The 20,959-nt window shown below is 35.9% G+C and overlaps 1 protein-coding gene across 1 annotated transcript; it reads left to right on the top strand.

Annotated features, from left to right (window-relative positions):
* Positions 1-2,032: 2,032 nt before the first annotated feature.
* On the top strand, positions 2,033-3,735 carry LOC145796367 (uncharacterized). The gene is made up of 2 exons (XM_082881454.1): positions 2,033-3,079; positions 3,670-3,735. The coding sequence occupies exons 1-2, from the start codon at positions 2,033-2,035 to the stop codon at positions 3,733-3,735; spliced, it is 1,113 nt and encodes a 370-aa protein (XP_082737580.1).
* The last annotated feature ends 17,224 nt before the right edge of the window (positions 3,736-20,959 follow it).

The following is a 20,959-nucleotide window of genomic DNA, read 5'->3' as shown; positions in this document are numbered from 1 at the left end:
GCGCTCGAGTGGGGGAAGTTGCGCTCGAGTGTCCCCTATATGTTTTCAGGTCCGCTTGAGCGGAGAAAGTTACGCTCGAGCGTGGACCCTGTTTTCAGCAAGTTTTGAAAAATGTTTTCAAATGCATTTTTGCATCCTCATTCCATTCTAGGCATCCTTAGGCCATGATTAAGACCCCATAATGAGGTTAAAGGCTAGAAACACACTAAGAACAAATATAGGGTAAGTACAATACGAACGTGTGTTTCAGGTGTGTGTTTGTTATGTGTTAATGTAGGTCACGTGACGTAAACCACTCAATTAGTTTGCTCTATCTGTCTGCACTCGAAGCCAACTGTGAGTATTAACTTAGTGAAGCTATGTTCAACTTTATTTATTTTCTGTATGATGAAACAAGATTTGTTTTCTGAAATGCTATGTTCTGTACAATGAATGATTGTTCAATTTCTGACATGTATTCGTGGCATCCTTAGCAACATGTGATATTTGTTAGTTGTTACCCGGTATCGGAGGTCTCATTATGGGACTTATTATGTCTGTCATCTGTTACCCGTACCGGAGGCTCCATCATGGAGCTCAGCATGTTTATTCTTTGTTACCCGAATCTGGAGGTTCCTCTATGGAGTTGGTTATTCATAACCACCATATGTTCTGCATCTGCTCTGTGTCTGTTCTGTTAGCACTAATGGATGTACCACGTATGATTAAGCATGAATTATGAATTCTGTATATGATCTGGACAAGAATACAAATGTGAAACTATTATGAATTTGGCCTCTAATTTCTGAATCTGTATGGACTTCAGTCATTAAAACCCTTTACTTCGTTATTATTCACTAAGCTTCCACTCACTATTTATATTACGTATGTAGGTGTGCAAGAATGTGACCAGGCCCAGAGTTGACGGCCTATGTTTTAGTTTTGTCAACAAACCTTTGTGCCTCCCGAGGAGGTTCCGGATGAAGTCAAGTTTTGTGGCTGTTTTTGTTGTTTTTGTAATCATTTTGAACTCTATTTGTTTGGTTAAGTTTTGGATGAATCTCTGATATTACACTTCTAGGAGTGTAAATACTGTATCTTTTGGTCATCACTCGTGTGTTTATAAAAGTTTTTGATTATTCGTCTCATGTATGTCATCACAGCTCATTGGACCTCATATATTTTGTATATTTGCTTCTGCAGCCCCTAACTATATGTTAATCTGTTAAGAGGCCTTCGGTAATCCAAGGATTACTGGCCGATTTCGATGCTAAACCTATAGGGGCAGGTTTAGGTCGTGACAGATTTGTATTAGAGCACGTGTTCTACCGCACACACAGGTCCATATGAGCTTAGGATGTCCTAGTAAGAAATAGGGGCATTCCATCTGCATGTGTGAGTATGTGGTAATCCAAATGGATATGAAAACCAAATATAAATCTGAGTAAGTGAATTGAAAGAAGTGAATGAAATTATTCCTATGTTTATTATTATTATTTGGTATCTTTATAGTAACATAGAGAATGAAAGGGAAAATAATATAAGTGAATCTTCAGAGGCTCGCATGAGCCGAATGGAACAAATGCTTGCTTCTTTGACTGAAGCTATGACACAACAGCAAAGACAACAACCTTTGCCCCCTCCACCTCTGCCGGTACAAGCTGAAACAGATAATAATGATATTATCAATCTAACACAGAAATTCATGAAGATGAAACCGCTAACATTCTTTAGTGGAATTGAACCGTTGAAAATAGAGACATGGTTGGTTGAGATGGAAAAACTGTTTCAGGTGTTTCCCTGTTCCAAAACTCATAAGGTTTTATTGGCCACTTATACTCTAAAAGACGAAGCTCGGAGATGGTGGTTAGTGATCCGGAATACCAATGGGAATATGACGTGGGCTCAATTCAATGAAATCTTTTATGAAAAATATTTTCCTCAATGTTTTCGGGATCGAAAAATGTCTGAATTCCAGGAACTGAAGCAAGGCTGACTGTCTGTAGCCAAGTACGAGGCAAAGTTCATCGAATTAGCCAAATTTGCTTCTCATATGGTGGACACAGATTACAAGAAGGCCCACAAATTTGAGGGAGGATTGGACTTAGACATATTTGATCGAGTTAGTGTACTAAAGTTGCCAACATATGTGCAAGTTCTTGATAGATCTTTAATAGAGGAAGCCACCCTAGCCGTTAAGAAGCAAAGTAAGGCCCCAATAGCAACAACAACTGATTGGAGAGGAAAAAGGTCTGGGTATGGTTTTAGAAAATGCCACTCTCATGTGAATAAAAAGCAGAATACGGGGTCTACGAGCAGCTCGAGTCAGAGGAGTGGGTCTATTCCAGTTTGTCCTGATTGTGGAAGAAGGCATAGGGGTGTATGTTACCGAGCATCCGGTGCTTGTTTTCGATGTGGCAAGACAGGTCATGTGGTGAAAGACTGCCCACTTGGGTCTGAGAATGCCAGTCGTCCTATGATGAGTTCAGTTGGGTTCGCTACTACAGTCAAAACAAGTGCAAAGGCTAATACTAGGAAAGAACCTCTGAGACAAGGTCGAGTGTTTTCCTTAGTGCCTGGTGATGTACAGAACACCGAAACTGTGGTGTCAGGTATACTCTCTATATGTTCTCAAAATGCATGTATACTGATAGATTCTGATTCTACACATTCCTTCGTATCGCATGCTTTCTCTCAGAAATTAACTAGACCACTAGAACTTATGACATATATGTTATCTGTATCCACACCGTCTGGGGGTTCTATGACATGTGCTTCTGTTTATCCGGCATGTGATATTATGATTGGTGATATGACATTGTATGTTGACTTGTTGTCCTTAAATATTGATAATTTTGATTGTATTCTGGGTATGGATTGGTTAACTAAATACTGTGTTACTATTGACTGTGCGAGTAAATCTGTGGTGTTTAGACCACCGGGTATGCCTGAATTAATTTTTACTGGAAATGGGGTAGTTCCTCCCCCGTACCTGATTTCGGCTATGAAAACTGTGAAGTTGCTTAGGAAGGGATGTAGGGGTTACTTGTGTTGTATGTTGACTATATCATCTGATAGTGTTAATGGGGAAACTATTCCGGTTGCTTGTGAATTTCCCGATGTGTTTCCAAATGACTTGCCTAGGGACTTAGTTGATAGAGAGATTGAATTTACTATTGAAGTAATTTCAGGAACACAACCTATTTCCAAGACCCCTTATAGAATGTCTACCTCAGAATTGAAGGAGTTAAAAACTCAACTTCAGGAACTGCTAAACAAGAAATTCATTCGTCCGAGCACTTCACCTTGGGGTGCCCCAGTCCTATTTGTCAAAAAGAAAGATGGATCTTTGAGGTTATGTATAGACTATTGGGAATTAAACAAAGTAACTATCAAGAACAAATACCCTTTACCCCGAATAGATGACTTGTTTGATCAACTTCAAGGAACCCAAGTGTTTTCCAAGATTGATCTCAGATCTGGGTATCACCAGTTAAAAGTTAAGGCAAACGATATAGAGAAAACTGCATTCAGAACTAGATATAGACACTATGAATTCTTGGTAATGCCTTTTGGGGTAACAAATGCACCTGCAACTTTTATGGACCTAATGAATAGGGTTTTCAAACAATATCTCGATGAATTCATTGTTGTGTTTATTGATGATATTTTGATTTACTCCAAAAGCAGGGAAGAACATGCGAATCATCTAAGAACTACCTTACAGATTCTGAGAGAAAAGAAATTATACGCTAAATTGTCCAAATGTGAGTTTTGGTTTGATAGTGTGGCATTTATGGGGCATGTAATCAACAAGGATGGTATTTCTGTTGACCCTCAGAAGAGTGAAGCTATTGTGGACTGGCCTAAACCGAAAAATGTGACAGAAGTAAGAAGTTTTCTAGGACTTGCAGGTTACTACAGGAGATTTGTGAAAGACTTTCAAAACTTGCCATTCCATTGGCCTAATTAACTCAGAAAAATGTATCATTTGATTGGAATGAATAGCGAGAATCAGCCTTCCAAGAGTTGAAAACCAGACTGGTGACTGCACCGATCCTAACCTTACCAAATGGTACTGATGGGTTTCAAATTTACAGTGATGCTTCTTATAAAGGGTTGGGGCTGTGTACTAATGCAAAAGGGAAAAGTAATTGCTTATGCATCTCGACAACTCCATCCACATGAAAAGAATTACCCGACCCATGATCTTGAATTGGCAGCAGTGGTATTCGCTTTAAAGATCTGGCGGCATTATCTATATGGTGTCACTTGTGGAGTGTATACTGATGACAAAAGTTTGAAATATTACTTTACCCAAAAAGAACTGAATATGAGACAAAGGAGATAGTTAGAGTTGATCAAAGACTATGATTTGCAAATCATGTACCACCCAGGGAGAGCTAATACTGTGGCAGACGCCCTGAGCCGAAAGTCGATTGGAAGTTTGTCATGTTTGCTCACCGGTCAGAAAGAATTGCTGTGTAATTTGGAAAAGAATGAGATTGAAGTTGTATTGCGAGAACAAGGTGGGATCTTAGCTGCTATTTCCGCCCAGCCTGCAATCATTGAAGAAATTAAAGAGAAACAACTACAAGATGAATTCCTGAAAAAGATTGTGGAAGAATTTGACTCCAAGCCAAGGACGGGGTTTGTATTTGAGAATAATGTGTTGAAATTTCAGAATAGACTCTGTGTACTAGATTCTTCTGATTTAAGAAAGCGTGTTATGACCGAAGCTCACAGCACCAAATTTGCCATGCATCCGGGGAATACAAAAATGTATCATGATTTGAGACAGAATTTTTGGTGGCCTGGAATGAAAAAGTGCATTGCAGAGTATGTGGCTAGATGTTTACATTGTCAACAAGTTAAAGCCGAACATCAACAACCCGCTAGTTTGCTACAGCCGCTTCCAACACCGGAATGGAAATGGGAGCACATTACCATGGACTTCATTGTGGGATTGCCTCGCTTTCCTCGAGGTATGGATTCTATCTGGGTTATAGTTGATCGTTTGACTAAATCTGCTCATTTTCTGCCTGTCAAAACTATTTATAATGTGGATAAGTTAGCTAACATGTATGTGAATGAAATTGTGAGATTACATGGGGTACCAGTATCCATTATATGTGACAGAGATTCGAAGTTCACATCAAGATTCTGGCAAAGTTTACAACAGGCTTTAGGGACAGAACTAAGGTTAAGTAGTGCTTATCACCCACAGACAGATGGTCAAACTGAACGGACCAACCAAACTTTGGAAGATATGCTTAGAATGTGTGTATTAGACTTCCAAGGGAACTGGGAAACCTATTTGCCATTGGCTGAGTTTGTATACAACAACAGCTACCATTCCAGCATTGGAATGGCTCCTTATGAAGCTCTGTATGAAAGAAAGTGTCGATCTCCGATATGTTGGGCTGAGGTAGGTGATAGACCCTTATTGGGACCAGAACTTGTGCAGGAAACAACAGAGAAAGTGAAACTGATCTAACAGCTTCTGAAAACTGCACAGAGCCATCAAAAGAGTTATGCAGACGTCCGAAGACGAGACAGAGAATATGAAGTTGGTGATCACGTGTTTATTAAAGTGACCCCTATGAAGGGTCAAACTCAGTTTGGTGTTAAGGGCAAATTGGCGCCAAGGTATGTTGGGCCATATGAGATTCTTGAAAAGATCAACCCAGTAACCTATCGAGTGGCCCTACCTCAGGTAATGGAGCATATGCACAATGTATTTCATGTATCTATGCTTCGAGAATATTTGAGAGATCCACTCCATGTCATTGAACCAATACATGTGCTTTTGAAAGATGACTATACTTATGAAGAAAAACCTATTCAGATTGTGAACCGTCGGATCAAAAGATTGAGGAACAAAGAAATACCACTTGTAAAAGTTGATTGGCAAAACCACAGGGGAACTTATGCTACAACGGAAATAGAAGAAGACATGATGAGGAGATATTCGGATTTGTTTCCATTGGACCCAATGTTCTTCCGAAATGAAGGTAATTCGAGTTTGGAGGACCAAACTCTTTAAGGGGGAAGATTGCAACAACCCCGATCTGTAATTAACGTTAATTCATGCTTAAGTGTGCCTAACAAGTAATTAAGAAGAAATCCTAAGCTGATTTCATGTGCATTGCATTATTTTGTGTTTCTATCTGTTCAGCGTAGAAAGATCTATTCTTATTTTCGTTTTGGTTTGCGAATTGAGGGCCTTATCGGCATCTGAGTCAGAAATTGACTTGATTTATATGTTAATTAGGATTTATAGAATTTTATGGTAGGTTTAATTAAAATTCGGTTCGGAACGATTAAATTGGATTAATTTAATGCCATTTGATTAACTTTGTTACCTACTACTTAGAGAGTTATTTTATTAACTCCACTAGTTCAACTTTGTGCCTCTTTTCTCCCTAATTTGATAAGCAAACATAAGAGAGGGAGAAAATAGGAAGATTTGAGACTCAGGCTTAGGAATTGAACTCAAACAAGAGAAGTTGCTGGGGGAAAAAAAGAAGCTCGGGAAATTGGATCATCTAGCTCAAGAATTTAGCACCAAAAGCCCAATTGAACACCCAAGGTAAGAAGTCAAGTCTCTAGTCTTGGAATTAAGTTGATTCATCTATGAATTCAAGTAAATTGAGCTATGAGATGTAAGATGTAAGCTTAAGAAATAGGAAGAAAGATTAATCCATGCATGCATGTTCATTTCATTACATTTGGAGCATGTTTGCTAAGAATTCCCTCATGCATGTCATAGATTGAGCTTAATTATAGGAAATCATCATGTTTTCTATCAATTTTCCAAGTTTGATCATGTTTTGAAGTGGTGGAGTTCAAGAAAATTCAAGCATGTTACATTCTTGAAACATTCATAAAGTTTAAGTTGAATTTGTGTATAATTGGCATGTTTTGGGGCTTTGATTTTATGAAATGGTCTTTAAATCATGATGTGTTATGAGTTTCTAAATGTTTTCCAAAATTTTGGCCCAAAAGGATGAGCTTTGAAGTGTTTGGGTTGAGTTTGAAGCTTGGAGATCAAATATGGAAATTCCAGATTTTTGTATTCACGCTCGAGCGTAGGAGTTCACGCTCTGGGAACTCTGAGTGTGTGCACTTCCGCTCGAGTGACTTGAAGCTCGCTCGAGCGTGAAATGCATGTATACAAAAGTTCATGTGTTTTGCAGCACGCTCGAGCGGGGGTCTGAGTCTCATGCTCGAGCGTGGATCGAGCGTCCGTCGAGCGTGAAATGCAAGCAACCAGTACTTTTTCAAAGTTTACAGAAAGCTCGAGCGGGGGAATTTGCGCTCGAGCGTCCCCTATATGTTTTCAGGTCCGCTCGAGCAGGGAAAGTTACGCTCGAGCGTAGACCCTATTTTCAGCAAGTTTTGAAAAATGTTTTCAAATGCATTTTTGCATCCTCATTCCATCCTAAGCATCCTTAGGCCATGATTAAGACCCCATAATGAGGTTAAAGGCTAGAAACACACTAAGAACAAATAAAGTAGGGTAAGTACAATGTGAACATGTGTTTCAGGTGTGTGTTTGTTATGTGTTAATGTAGGTCACGTGCCGTAAACCGCTTGATTAGTCTGCTCTGTCTGTCTGCACTCGAAGCCAACTGTGAGTAATAACTTAGTAAAGCTATGTTCAACTTTATTTATTTTCTGTATGATGAAATAAAATTTGTTTTCTGAAATGCTATGTTCTGTACAATGAATGATTGTCCAATTTTTGACATGTATTCATGGCATCCTTAGCAACATGTGATATCTGTTAGCTGTTACCCGGTATCGGAGGTCCCATTATGGGACTTATTATGTCTGTCATCTGTTACCTGTACCGGAGGCTCCATCATGGGGCTCAGCGTGTTTATTCTCTATTACCCGGATCCAGAGGTTCCTTCATGGAACTGGTTATTCATAACCACCATATGTTCTGCATCTGCTCTGTATCTGTTCTGTTAGCGCTAATGGATGTACCACATATGATTAAGCATGAACTATGAATTCTGTATATGATCTGGACAAGAATACGAATGTGAAACTATTATGAATTTGGCCTCTGATTTTTGAATTTGTATGGACTTCATTCATTAAAACCCTTTACTCCGTTATTATTCACTAGGCTTCCGCTCACTATTTATATTATGTATGTAGGTGAGCAAGCAGGTGACCAGGTCCAGAGTTGACGGCCTATGTTTCAGTTTTGTCAGCCAACCTTTGTGCCTTCCGAGGAGGTTCTAGATGAAGTCAAGTTTTGTGGCTATTTTTGTTGTTTTTGTAATCATTTTGAACTTTATTTGTTTGGTTAAGCTTTGGATGAATCTCTGATATTACACTTCTGGGAGTGTAAATACTGTATCTTTTGGTCATCACTCGTGTGTTTATAAAAGTTTTTGATTATTCGTCTCATGTATGTCATCACAGCTCGTTGGACCTCATATATTTTGTATATTTGCTTCCGCAGCCCCTAACTATATGTTAATCTGTTAAGAGGCCTTCAGTAATCCAAGGATTACTGGCCGATTACGATGCTAAACCTATAAGGGCGGGTTTGAGTCGTGACATAGAGTCAAGGAATGCTGTGTTTTTTGAACATGTCTTTCCTTACAAGAAAGAATAGGAATTAAGTTCACAAAAAAAAACTTATGATTGTACAAAAAGTCAAGAGACTAATAACAATCAAACACAAGGGACTAGTAATGGTCTCTACTAATAGGATTTAACTGATGATGAACCAAGACGAAGTAAGAGAGTAAGAACATCAAAATCCTTTGGTCCAGATTTTTTAACATACCTGTTAGAAAATGAACCTCAAAGCTTTAAAGAAGCAATGATAGATCCTGAAGCACCTTTGTGAAAAGAGGCTGTTAATAATGAAATTGAATCCATTATGCAAAATCATACTTGGGAATTGGTCGATTTTCCACCTGGTTCTAAACCTCTTGGATATAAATGGATATTCAAGAGAAAAATGAAAGCAGATGGTTCAATAGATAAGTATAAAGCAAGACTTGTAGTAAAAGGTTACAGACAAAAGGAAGGTCTGAACTATTTTAACACATATTCTCCTATGACAAGAATGACATCCATTCACATGCTTATTGCTATAGCAACGTTGTATAATTTAGAAATACATCAAATGGATGTTAAGACAGCTTTCTTAAACGGTGATCTAAATGAAGAGATCTATATGGAGCAATCCGAAGGGTTTTAGTGCCGGGGCAAGAAAAGAAAGTTTGTCGGCTTGTAAAATCTCTTTATGGATTAAAACAAGCTCCTAAGCAATGGCATGAAAAATTTGATCATGCTATGCTTACTAATGGGTTTAAGATAAATGAATGTGACAAGTGCGTCTATGTTAAAAACACTGACCAAGGATATGTCATAGTTTGTCTTTATATGGATGGCATGCTTAGTATTAGAAGTAGTCAAAACATGATCAAATCGACTAAGCAAATGCTGAACAAAAGATTTGATATGGGGGTCGCAGATGTAATATTAGTAATGAAAATTACTAAAACATCTGACGAATATGCATTATCTCAATCACATTATATTGAGAAAATTCTTGGTAAATTTATCAAGGATGATATGAATGTAGCTAGAACACCTGTAGACATCAGTCTTTATTTATCGAAAAATAAAGGCGATGAGGTGTTCCAGTTAAAATACTCCCAAATCATTGGAAGCCTAATGTACCTAATGAATTGTACTCATCCTGACATAACTTATACAGTCAGTAAATTGAGTAGGTATACTAGTAACCCCAGAGAAGAATGGCTTCGCCACTTCTTAGAAGACATTCCAATGTGGCCAAAACCTGTGCCAACTATCTGTATTCATTGTGATAGTCAATCTGCAATAGGCAGGGCACAGAATCATATGTATAATGGTAAGTCACGACATATTCGTCGTCGACATAATACCGTAAGGCAATTGCTCTCAAATGGAATAATCTCAATAGATTATATAAAATCTAAAGAGAATATTGCGGATCCGTTAACAAAAGGTTTGACAAAAGAGCGAGTGTATAGTTATATCTTGATTTAGGCATAAAAATCAAGGCGAGTATAAGGAGATACTCACAATAAGAATCACCTATATAAGTGTCGAACTGGGGCCGGTTCTATGAGAATGAAGAGGATAAATTCTCTAGAAGCACTCATGAAAACCAGGAGCGTTCAAGGCCAAAATGAACACAACCGTGAGAACCACGATGTGTCAGAAGATATTTTGTGTTAAATTTATTATCTTGGCTTACACAAACGGTTGAACAATTCAAGCCATCGCGTGCATTGGTTAGCTAGTAAGTCCGATAGGTTATCACTAGGGAAGGTTCAAGGCCGAAAGCTACCTATCCTGATGCAAGATATTTTCGATTTATACTCTTTCGACAATTTCTGCATATTGTTGCATTTCCGTTGTCATCAAATTCCATTCATGTGGGGGATTGTTAGAATTCGTTTTAAAGTTTTTGAAAAAATCTGATTTTTCCTTAAACTTTGGTCTATTTTTTAGGTAGGACCCATGCGCCGAATTTCACGGGTCAATATGGTAACGCATTCTATGTCGCGTTGTGATTTACGTGGTATATTTGGTTGCTCAAAACTATTATCAGGTGAATGGAAAATTGAAGCCAAAGTATGCTCCATGGAAATGGAATTTTGGTGGAAAATCCTTAAAGGTTTGAATAAAGGCTTGTCCCGCATTGGTTTGATGGGAAGAAATTTATAGGTTTATAAAACTTGGAATTATAACTTGGAGAGGTCCCGAAGGCGCACTCCAAGTTTGTAGAAGGGAAAGGTTATGGGCAAATTGGGCTAGACCCATTGGACCCAAAAATAACCATACGCACACGCTGCCGTTATAGCGATCCCGGTTTTTCTTTCCTTATTTACTGTATTTCGGACCCGGTTCTGTATTTCGGACCCGATTCCGTTGATAGTTGTGGTTGTCTGTATTTTATTTCCGTCCTTTAATGTTTTGGATTGGAGTTTAGAAATGTCTTGGGCGTGTTTCGAACAGGTTGGTTGAGCTATTGTCCCAACTCTTGTTGCCCAGATTTTTAGTGATCCGCTCGAGCGGGTCTTCTTGCGCTCGAGCGGAGTTTGTACACCTTCGTTAGTTTGTCCGTCTACAAAAGTACTGCAAATGTATTTTTCACGCTCGAGCGGATTTCCTTACGCTCGAGCGGGTCGCGCTCAAGCGGGTACCCTTGCGCTCGAGCGGGTGTTCTTTGTCTGTAAAAGTACTGGAAGAGTGTAATCTACGCTCGAACGGGTTTCCCTTTGCGCTCGAGCGGGTGTGTTTTGCAGTTGTGTCTTGACGCTCGAGCGGGTATTCTTGCGCTCGAGCGGGTTCAGTTTTTGTGCCTGACTCTCGAGCGGACTAGTCGTATATCAGATTGCAGCTGGGTGATTTTAAATCACTTTTCACACTTTCTTTCTCTCTCTTACTTTTCAAAACCTCCATTGGAGAGCACCTCACTCTAAAACTCCAACTTCTCTCTAGGGTTTGATCTAGTAGGAGTGAGCTTCTATCCTTGGGCCTTTGTAAAAAGTGTGGAGCTTGTTGAGGGCTACATTTTGATCCGAAAATATTGGGGTTTGGAGTATTTCGAATTTTTTCATCTTCCTCCTTTGAGCTCCAAATTTGAGGTAGGGATAACTACTCATATATATGGTCTTTGACATAAACTTGTTGTCATTTTGGTGTAATGTTGAAGTTGGGTAACTATGGGCGTTAGGGTTTCAATATGAAAAGAGGGGTTTTGGTCTTTTGGGCTAATACATGTGTATTTGGGTCCTAAAATGATATTGTAGTTGTTTAATGATAATACTTGGACCTTTGGGTCAATATTGGAAAAAGGGGAAAAATGCCATATTTGGGTTTTAGTGGGTCATTAGTGTAATTAATGACTTTCATTGTGAAATAGTGAAATTGGCTCATTATTATGTAATAGAATGGTGGAGTTGGACTTAATAATCACTCACCTTTGAGAATTATTAATAATTTATCTGTTGGTGCATTTATTATCTGTTTAGAAATAACTGCTTTGGGCTATCGGTGGAGGATAGTGTTGATTGTTGTAGGCACTGCATAATGATTAGGTGAATTAAAACTAATCAATTTGAGTATGTCATTGAGTATGACGGTTGGAATAATACAACGAATGTGTGTATTAATTGGTCATTGTATATGATGAGTATTTGAATACATGGGTGCCGAATCCCGTGGATGAAATTTTCGTAAAATGGCAATTCAAAAATAATTATACATGGGTGCCGAATCTCGCAGATGAAATTTCTGTAAAATGGCAATTTGAAAATATCTATACATGGGTGCCGAGTCCCGCGGATGAAATTTCCGTAAAATGGCCGCGAGAAAATAATTACACATGGGTGTCGAATCCCGCAGATGCAATTTCCGTAAAATGGCAGTTTGGAGTATTGTTGGCATGAGATGTAGTCTCATCTAAGTTGTTTGGCCAGGTTCTGAGCCGTGTTTATAAGTTGAGAATTGGATAAGTAACGGATTATGGAACTAGATTGTACTGTATGTTGATTTATATGGATTAAACATTTATCAAGTGCTAATGTTTTAGTTATTGCTCATATTATGTTTAGCATATCTCTACTGGGCGTTGACTCACCCTATTTAGGACATCATTTTCAGGTGCAGGTGACATGTCATCTCCAAGGATGTAGCTTGGGACGCTTAGTGGCTGAGAGACCTTTTCGATTACTTTTTGTATTACATGTATATCAAGCTAAGGGCTTATTTTGTGTAGAGTTAGTACTCTCCTTTTTGTAACCAAGTGTTGACTTGGAAAGTTGTAAGCCCGTAGGGCATTTACTTTTGTTGTCAACATGTAATATATTCTGTAAGAATACTCTGATTTATAAAATGTGATATCTCTTTCTTGTATCATGGATGTCTGTTTTTGGGTTTATTTTGAGGGCGTTACAGCCACTGTCTGGTCGGGCGGGCTGGGCTAGGCGTGGGTGCGTGGTGTGAGGTTGGGTTGGGCTTGTCCGGCCCAATACCTATCTTTTTAGGCCAAAAACATTTGAATTTAATTTTATTTTTTGGTAAAATAAAATTTTTGTCCAAAATTCAAATTAATTTCGAAAAAAATTTGTTCGGTTTTCCCCTCTACCAAGATTCTGCCCGGTTTTTATTTGTTTGAATTTAAACCGGAACAATTTCAATATCTATTCAAATTTAAACCCAAACAGTGCCATATATGTTCAATTCAAACTGAACAAGTTTGCACCTGTTTAATTCAAACCAAACAGTCACTTTTTTTTCCTATAAATAGACAGACCCTCTATTGATTTTTCATTCACAATTTCTGTACTTCTCCTCTGCAATAATTCTCTGCATTTTGCTGCATTAAATTTCTGTGAGAAATAGTGTAAACACTTAGTGTGTTCGTTGTGCAAACAATTTGTAGTGCTGCTATTATTTGTTGTTGATCATTTTATCCTGGGAGATAGACATCTACATTCTGAAAGCACTGTGGAGAGGACTAATCTATCTTAAGGATACAGTGTTAAACACTGGATTTGATCAGAAAATTTATTCAAGAAATTATTTGGTAAGTAATTAATTTATTTTCTGTTTTATTGTTCAGATTTTCATTTTATTTTTGTAACAAAACAAAACTCTGTTTTATTTATTTTATTTTATTTTCTGGTTTGATTTTTGTAATCAAACAAACTCTCTCATTTCCTTTATTTCTTTTGTATTCCGTTTGTTGTTAAGTATAAAAACATAATTTATTTTTTCAAATACAGTAAAAATTGTCCAACAATATATATATACCTTGGTTTATTTTAATATTCACCTACTATTTGTATAAGTTTTAGTCATTGCTTTGTGCTGCTGGGGCATTTGGTTGGCACGTAATCAAGCCATTTTTTCCAATAAAAGTTGTAAAGTAAACCAGAGAAGACGGTTGATTATGTTGCCAATTTAGTTGCTGAGTTTTCATTGGTTCATTGCATAATCCGGGGGGTGCAGGGTGGAACGTTGGTAATCAAGTGGCAGGCACCAAAGTCGGGGATGGTTCAAAGTTAATTTTGATGGGGCGTAATTTAAAATATACTTATATTTCACCTACTTTTATATACTTTTTCTCTTTTCATTTTCAAATGCATTCTCAAATCTGTCCACCAAATACAGCGTAATTGTTTAGGAGCCGGAGTGATTGTTCGGGATTAAAATGTCAGTGGCCCATCATCTAGCTCGAATGGCTTGGGAAGTTGCTGATGACCGACTATGGATTGAAGAGTGCCCTGCTTCTCTGGACTTGCAGATTGCGTTGGAAGCCTCGAAATCTTTATAATTTTGTTTTCTGTTTTTGTGTTTCCTCCCATCTAAAAAAATATAAAAACATATTAAAAAGGAATTTACTGTACCTATATTAAAAATATATAATTAATTATATTTTTTTAAAATATTAAGATAGGTGGGTGTAATTTACCCTTTAGCTTATAGCGAGCAACTCAAATCTAATGATATCAAAGTTAGGGGTTTTGGCATGTATTTACTTTTATTTATTTATTTGCAACTTAAGGCTAGTTTGAAGAATTAAGATGAGAACCGTTTTTTCAATGAAAATTTTGAACTAAAATAATAGCAACTCAGGTTATTTTGGAAAGTAAGTTAAAAATTAATTTTTTTTGATTTTTTTTGTCTTTTTAAAAAAAATATGTAAAAAAATAAAGTGACAATATGACTCAAAAAAGATTAAAAGTCAAAAAATTTACTTCTAACGTCTTTCTCAAAAGAGGTCGTAATGTAATTAATAACATCCATACACTATTCACCCAAAAAAAAAAAAACATCCATACACAGTAATTAATAACATGCATATTAAATATAGGAGGTATATTTAATGGGAATGTGTGTATCATCTCTAGTTATTGCCTTTGGTTTTTTTTTTTTATACTTTTATATATATTTTTTAATTTTTTTAATCATGAAATATTAACTTGTATTTTTTTAAATATGCATCAATTAAAAGTTTAATAACTCAAAATAAAAATAAAAATTTGAAAATTATTAAGTGAAGGCCTCATCTATCTATATCTATATCCATATCCTTATACTATTATTAAGTGAAAGCCTCAATTGGTGTAGTAAAACATTTACTCTTCTTATCGTGTGTACTATCCGCTAGTATATGATTGAGAAAAAATACAATAATATTTTTTTTTACATATGAATAAATAAGTAATGCAAATTACTGGGAAAAAAATAAATTCATTTATTTCAACTTTAAAAAAAAATTCAAACAATAAATGCATTACTTTTAATGATAAATTTTATGTTATTTATGTAGTGTGGAACAAGTCTTATATTAAACTATTAGGATGTTATCTAATATTAATTTTAGAGAGATTGTTTATTTCTATGTATTTTATTATTGAAAATTAGGTTTCTTTTCCATTAAATGATTTAATAATGTCTTAACAATTTTAGGGTTTTATTTAATATTGCATGAAATTTAAGAATTTTAACAAAAAATGATAAAATATATATGGGTCTTTCATAATATATATTTATATATATGCAAAATTTTAGGAGAGGTGAGTGAAATTTCTCATTTGAATAGATATAGTAATTAATGGATAATTTTATCATTTTTGGTATTGTAACCTATTACATTAATAAATTCTATTAAATAGGCTAACAGAGAGTAACAATGGAAGAATTTTGATAATAATTTTAAAAGTAAAAGAGATTAGTGTAATTATTGAAATTATAAGAAAAAATTCTATAATCGTCAAAAATAATTTACCTAAAATTAAAATTTCAAATGGTTATTTGAGTCAATCTTGCTAAGAGATGGAGGGAAGAGTCTGCAGCATTACCAGAAGTTGTGAAAATAAATTAACGATTCTAAAGACGGACAAGACGTCGAGGAAGGTTTTTGTTTGTTCAACTACGATATGACTGGAAGCCCAAACGAAAAGGGGGTGGTTATAGGAGTCCGGATCTTCTGCCATACATTCCTGCGGTGGTTCCTGCCGCGCTATACAAAACGACGTCGTTTTGTGTTAAACGTTTTTTTTTTTAATTCAAAAAATAGATTTCCCTTGTTTCCCCCCTTTTCTCTTTCTCTGAGTCGTGTTCCCCCCTTTTTCTCTTTCTCTGAGTCGTCCTTCCCCCATTTTCTCTTTCTCTGTATCGTCTTCTTCGCCTTTGCACCATCTATCTGAGTCAGTGAACGCTAGCAGAGAGATAGAGGCATCATGAGAGGCGACTGAAAAGGCGGAGTGAGGCACTGACGCGAAAGAGATGGAGGAGCAGCGCGATGGTAAGTCCGGCGGCGATGCGATGGCGGGAAGGCCACATTGCGGCGACAGCGAAGTGTATTTCATCATCTTGCTGTTATATATATATATATATATGTGGATTTGTTTCAGATTTACCCATTTCAGTTTGATTCATAGAAAAATGTTATCTTGCTGTTATATATATATATATATACTATATATATGTATATATGTATAGATTTGTTTCAGATTTTAACCCATTTCAGATTGATTCATAGATGGTTGTTATTGATTCACAAATTAAAATCTTAATCTGTTGGGGATTCATAGATATATATGTATATATGTATATATGCATATATGGTTGTTATTGTTTGTTTCAGATTTGTTATGATATATATGTATATATGTATAGATGGTTTATTAACCCATTTCAGATTTTAATCTGTTGCCTAGGTTTAATCTGTTAATTCAAATTCAGATTTTAATATTTTTGATTCAGATTAATTCAAATTTGATTCAGATTAATTCAAATTCGATTCAGATTTTAATTCAAATTGATTCAAATTTGATTCAGATTAACCCATGTTAATTCAAATTTGATTTGAATATATTTGATTCAGATTTTAATCTGTTAATTCAAATTCAGATTTTTGAAATCAATTAATTCAAATTTTTTCATATGAAATGGGTTCAGTCAATGAAGTAAGTCAGATTTTTTCATATGAAATTTTATGTTCTATATATATAGTTAATCACATTGATCTATTTTCAAATTCATAAATTTAGTTGTGGATTCATATAATTTGCCTCCATTATATGGTTTATATATATGAATTGTAGGTAAATGTGATTTATATATATGAATGTGGTTTATATATATGAACCTGCAATTAAGTATAAATGTGGTTTATATATATGAATTGTAGGTAATGGAAGAAAATAATATTGTTGATGATTGTGGTTGGAAGCCGAAAGTGGGAATGCCATTTGACTCTGAACAAGCCACATATGACTTTTACAATACGTATGGGGGAAAGGTGGGCTTTAGTATTAGGAAGGCCTATGCAAACAAGAACAGGCAGACGGAGGAGATAACATCACGTACGTTTGTATGTTACAAAGAGGGAAGTCGGGGTATTGACAAACAAGATCCACTTGTCAAAAATCCAAGACAAGAGGGAAGTCGGAGTTCTTCAAGCATTTTGAGAGGGTGCTTTATGAGAAGAGGTATAAGGAATTGGAAGCCGAGTATAATTTGTCCCAAAAATTGCTGAGGGTTTCAATTCCAACTTTGATGTTAAAGCAACTGGCAGAGATTTACACGAAAACAATTTTTGAGGAATTCCAAAATGAGTATGTGCAGTCCATTGAAGCATCCATTATAGGCACTACTAATGATGGTGAGAGCACCATATTCACAATAAGAACAATGGTAGATGGGAAAAAAGATAAGATTGTGACAATGGATAGAGGGGGTTGTTTGAGTTGTAGATGCAAGAAGTTTGAAGTGAAGGGCATACTATGACGACATTGTGTCAAGATGCTTAGAGATATATTCAATGCAACGGAACTTCCTCCACAGTATATACTCAAACGATGGACTAAAAAAGCAAGGGCTGAACGAGTGAAAGATAGACGTGGGTATGAAGTGAAGGCTGATGTCAAATTACATCAAAGTGACCGATATCGGTCATTAATGACCATGTTTAGAACAATAGCGAGTAGAGCCGCTGAAAGTGAAGAAACTTATCAGTTGTTAGTTTCGAAAGGTGAAGAAATGAGTGTAATGGTTGAAGACAAATTAAGTCTCCACATTTGTGGTCAACTGGAGGTAACTGATTTGAGAAATTCGTCAAGCAATGCATGCCCACAGAGTGATGAAGTAGATTGTCCAATCCAAGCTAAGGGACTTAAGAAAAGAGAGTCAACTAGTAAAGGAAGAAGGAGGATCAAAGGCGGGATGGAAAAATCTATTGCAAAGAAGAAAACGATGCGATCTATTCAGGTTTGGACATGAAAAATTGCATATGATTAAAATACGGTAGATTAATAAACTAAGACATTGATTTATTTAGTAATGACCCACTTTCATTAAGGTTTTTCGTTATATGTAGGGTGCCGCTGATTATACTCCCCAATGTGAATCTCAGCCTCATTTCGGCATGGGTGGTAATTCTATTCAGATAATATTTAATAGTAATGTGGTCTTTATATGGTTAGTTTTGTGAATTAATTTCATTAAAATTGGTTTGCTTGGCAATGTAGTCAGGTGGTACTGTTTACACTTCCCAAGGTGAATCACAACCTCATTTCGCCATGGGTGGTAATTCTATTCAGGTAATACTTAATAGTTTATATCCTTTCATTGGGTTGCTTGGCATTTAATTTTTGTTATTTTTACATTGCTTTGCCTGGCAATGCAGTCGGGTGCTGCTATTTGTACTTGCCAAGGTCAATCACAATCTCGTTTCATCATGGGTAGTAATTCTAATCAGGTAATTCTAATATTTATTTGTGTGCAAGTTTTTAAGAAAATGTTAAATAATGACCATGTTTTTTAGTAGAACATTTTGTTTACATACTTTATGTTGGTTGTATTTAGGATCATGGTCTTGGTGTCAATTTTTCTCAATCACAACCTCGTTTCGTCATGGGTATTAATTATAATAAGGTACTATTAATTATAATAAGGTAATATCAATGTTCGATAATGTTTCTTTTGTTTTTAAAAAATTTTGGTTACATGCTTTATATTGGTTGTATTTAGGATCATCGTCATGATATCTACATTTCTCCATCTCAACCTCGACCTCAAGTTGTTATGGGTGGTACAAGTGGTCATCCTCTTACGTATGGTACATATGATGTGAGTTATAATTAATGACATAGTTTACATTTAAAATGCAGTATACATTGTAATCAAAGTTTAATAGATGATTTGGTCTATTGCAGGGAAATAACACGCCTCAGTCAATGCCTTCTATGTATCCCACTCATAGATCTTTTCAAAAGTTGCTTCGAGGTACAAGCGTTGAAAACTTTGCAGTCCAACTCTCGCAAGCGTCACATAGTCCTGCTGACAGTCATGTAGATGGACATCCCTGAGAAGTTTATTTTATCTTCATTTGTTTTGGACAGATGTAATTTGTGTTGGATAGTTTTCTTTTATTTTGGACAGATTTGGTGTCATGTATGTTAGACAGATTTGGGTTGTGTCATTTTGTGTTGCACAGGTTTATAATGTTATGGACAAATTTGGAATGATATGGACATAATCTGGACAGATTTCTTTTATTTTGGACAGATTTGGTCTCATGAATGTTGGACAGATGAATGTTGGACATATTTGGTTGTGTTATTTGGTGTTGCACAGGCTTATAATGTTGTGGACATATGTGGAATAATCTGGACAGATTTCTTTTATTTTGGACAGATTTGGTCTCATGAATATTGGACAGATTTGGTTGTGTTATTTTGTGTTGCACATGTTTATAATGTTGTGGACAGATTTGACATAATCTGGACAGATTTCTTTTAATCTGGACAGATTTCTTTTATTTGGACAGATTTCTTTTATGTTGTGGACAGTTGTGTTATGTTGTGGACAAATTCAAAACATAGGTAATTTCAGGTAAATTCAAAATAATGAAATCTGTCCACAACATTATAAGAAAATAAGGAAATCTGTTAAGTTTTACATAGGTAAATTCAAAATAAGGAAATTTGTCCACAACATTATAAAATAATGAAATCGTCAAGCATAGGTAATTTCAGGTAATGTCATTCACAGAAACAAGAAAGAAGCGCATCACATTCGTCAAACATAGGTAATTCCATTAAGTTTTACATATCAACATTCATAGACATTCAAAACCCAAATACATCCACCACAAAAAAAAAAAAAAAAAAAAAAACCAAAAAAAATAACTAAAAGGTTACATTCACTTCAGTAGTGCTATTAGCATGATAAAACCAATCAACACTATGGTTGCGAACATAAACAGTTTCATAGCTTCTTGGTTTGCCTCAACTCGTTCCAATCTATTTATAATTTCATTGAGTTTGTCAACATCATAATCATAGCCTCTGTCATCTTCATTCTTCATATGACTAGGTTTACTTTTCCTTTGGATATTTGATGCATTCCCAGTCGAAGCCGCTCCCCACCCAAAGTACTCGCACATCCTATCTGCACACTTGAAATACAGCCTCCCTGGATTTTTCTCTGATTCTGATATGAACACTGCAGCTTTTTTTCCACAATTGCATCTTATATTTTGCAAATATCCAGCATCAATGTTTGAACCCATTGACATGATCTTAGTAAGAGCATTTTATGATACAATCAGTCCATTAAAACTTAAGACAACATTCAAACAAAGATGTAAAATAAAACACTAATCACTGATATAATATCCATTTGTCTAATAAACATTGTCATTTTCATGTTAATGTTCATTCTTAATGTCAATTTCATTCTTAATGTTCATTCCTAGTCATATACATAGTTCATGTTCATTCCTAGTTCATATACGTAGTTCATGTTCAAACCAGTATCTATACATAGTTCATGTTCATACACATAGTTCATGTTTTGTTTAGAGGCCACCTTTAAGTTAATTACAGTTGCAAACAAAATTCATAAAAAACTACAGGGCCCAAATCTACCAAAA

Source organism: Camellia sinensis, chromosome 7 (genome assembly GCF_055761805.1).
Source record: "Camellia sinensis isolate YWXY chromosome 7, ASM5576180v1, whole genome shotgun sequence".
Taxonomy (NCBI): domain Eukaryota; kingdom Viridiplantae; phylum Streptophyta; class Magnoliopsida; order Ericales; family Theaceae; genus Camellia; species Camellia sinensis.
The sequence above is the reverse complement of the archived record's forward strand: the minus strand, read 5'-3'. Positions and strand labels throughout refer to the sequence as shown.

Coding starts and splice junctions, on each gene's coding strand:
- LOC145796367 (XM_082881454.1), top strand. CDS start 2,033: ATGGTGGACACAGATTACAAGAAGGCCCACAAATTTGAGGGAGGATTG. Junction 3,080..3,669: donor TTAATGGGGAAACTATTCCG/GTTGCTTGTGAA, acceptor CTCCAAAAGCAG/GGAAGAACATGCGAATCATC.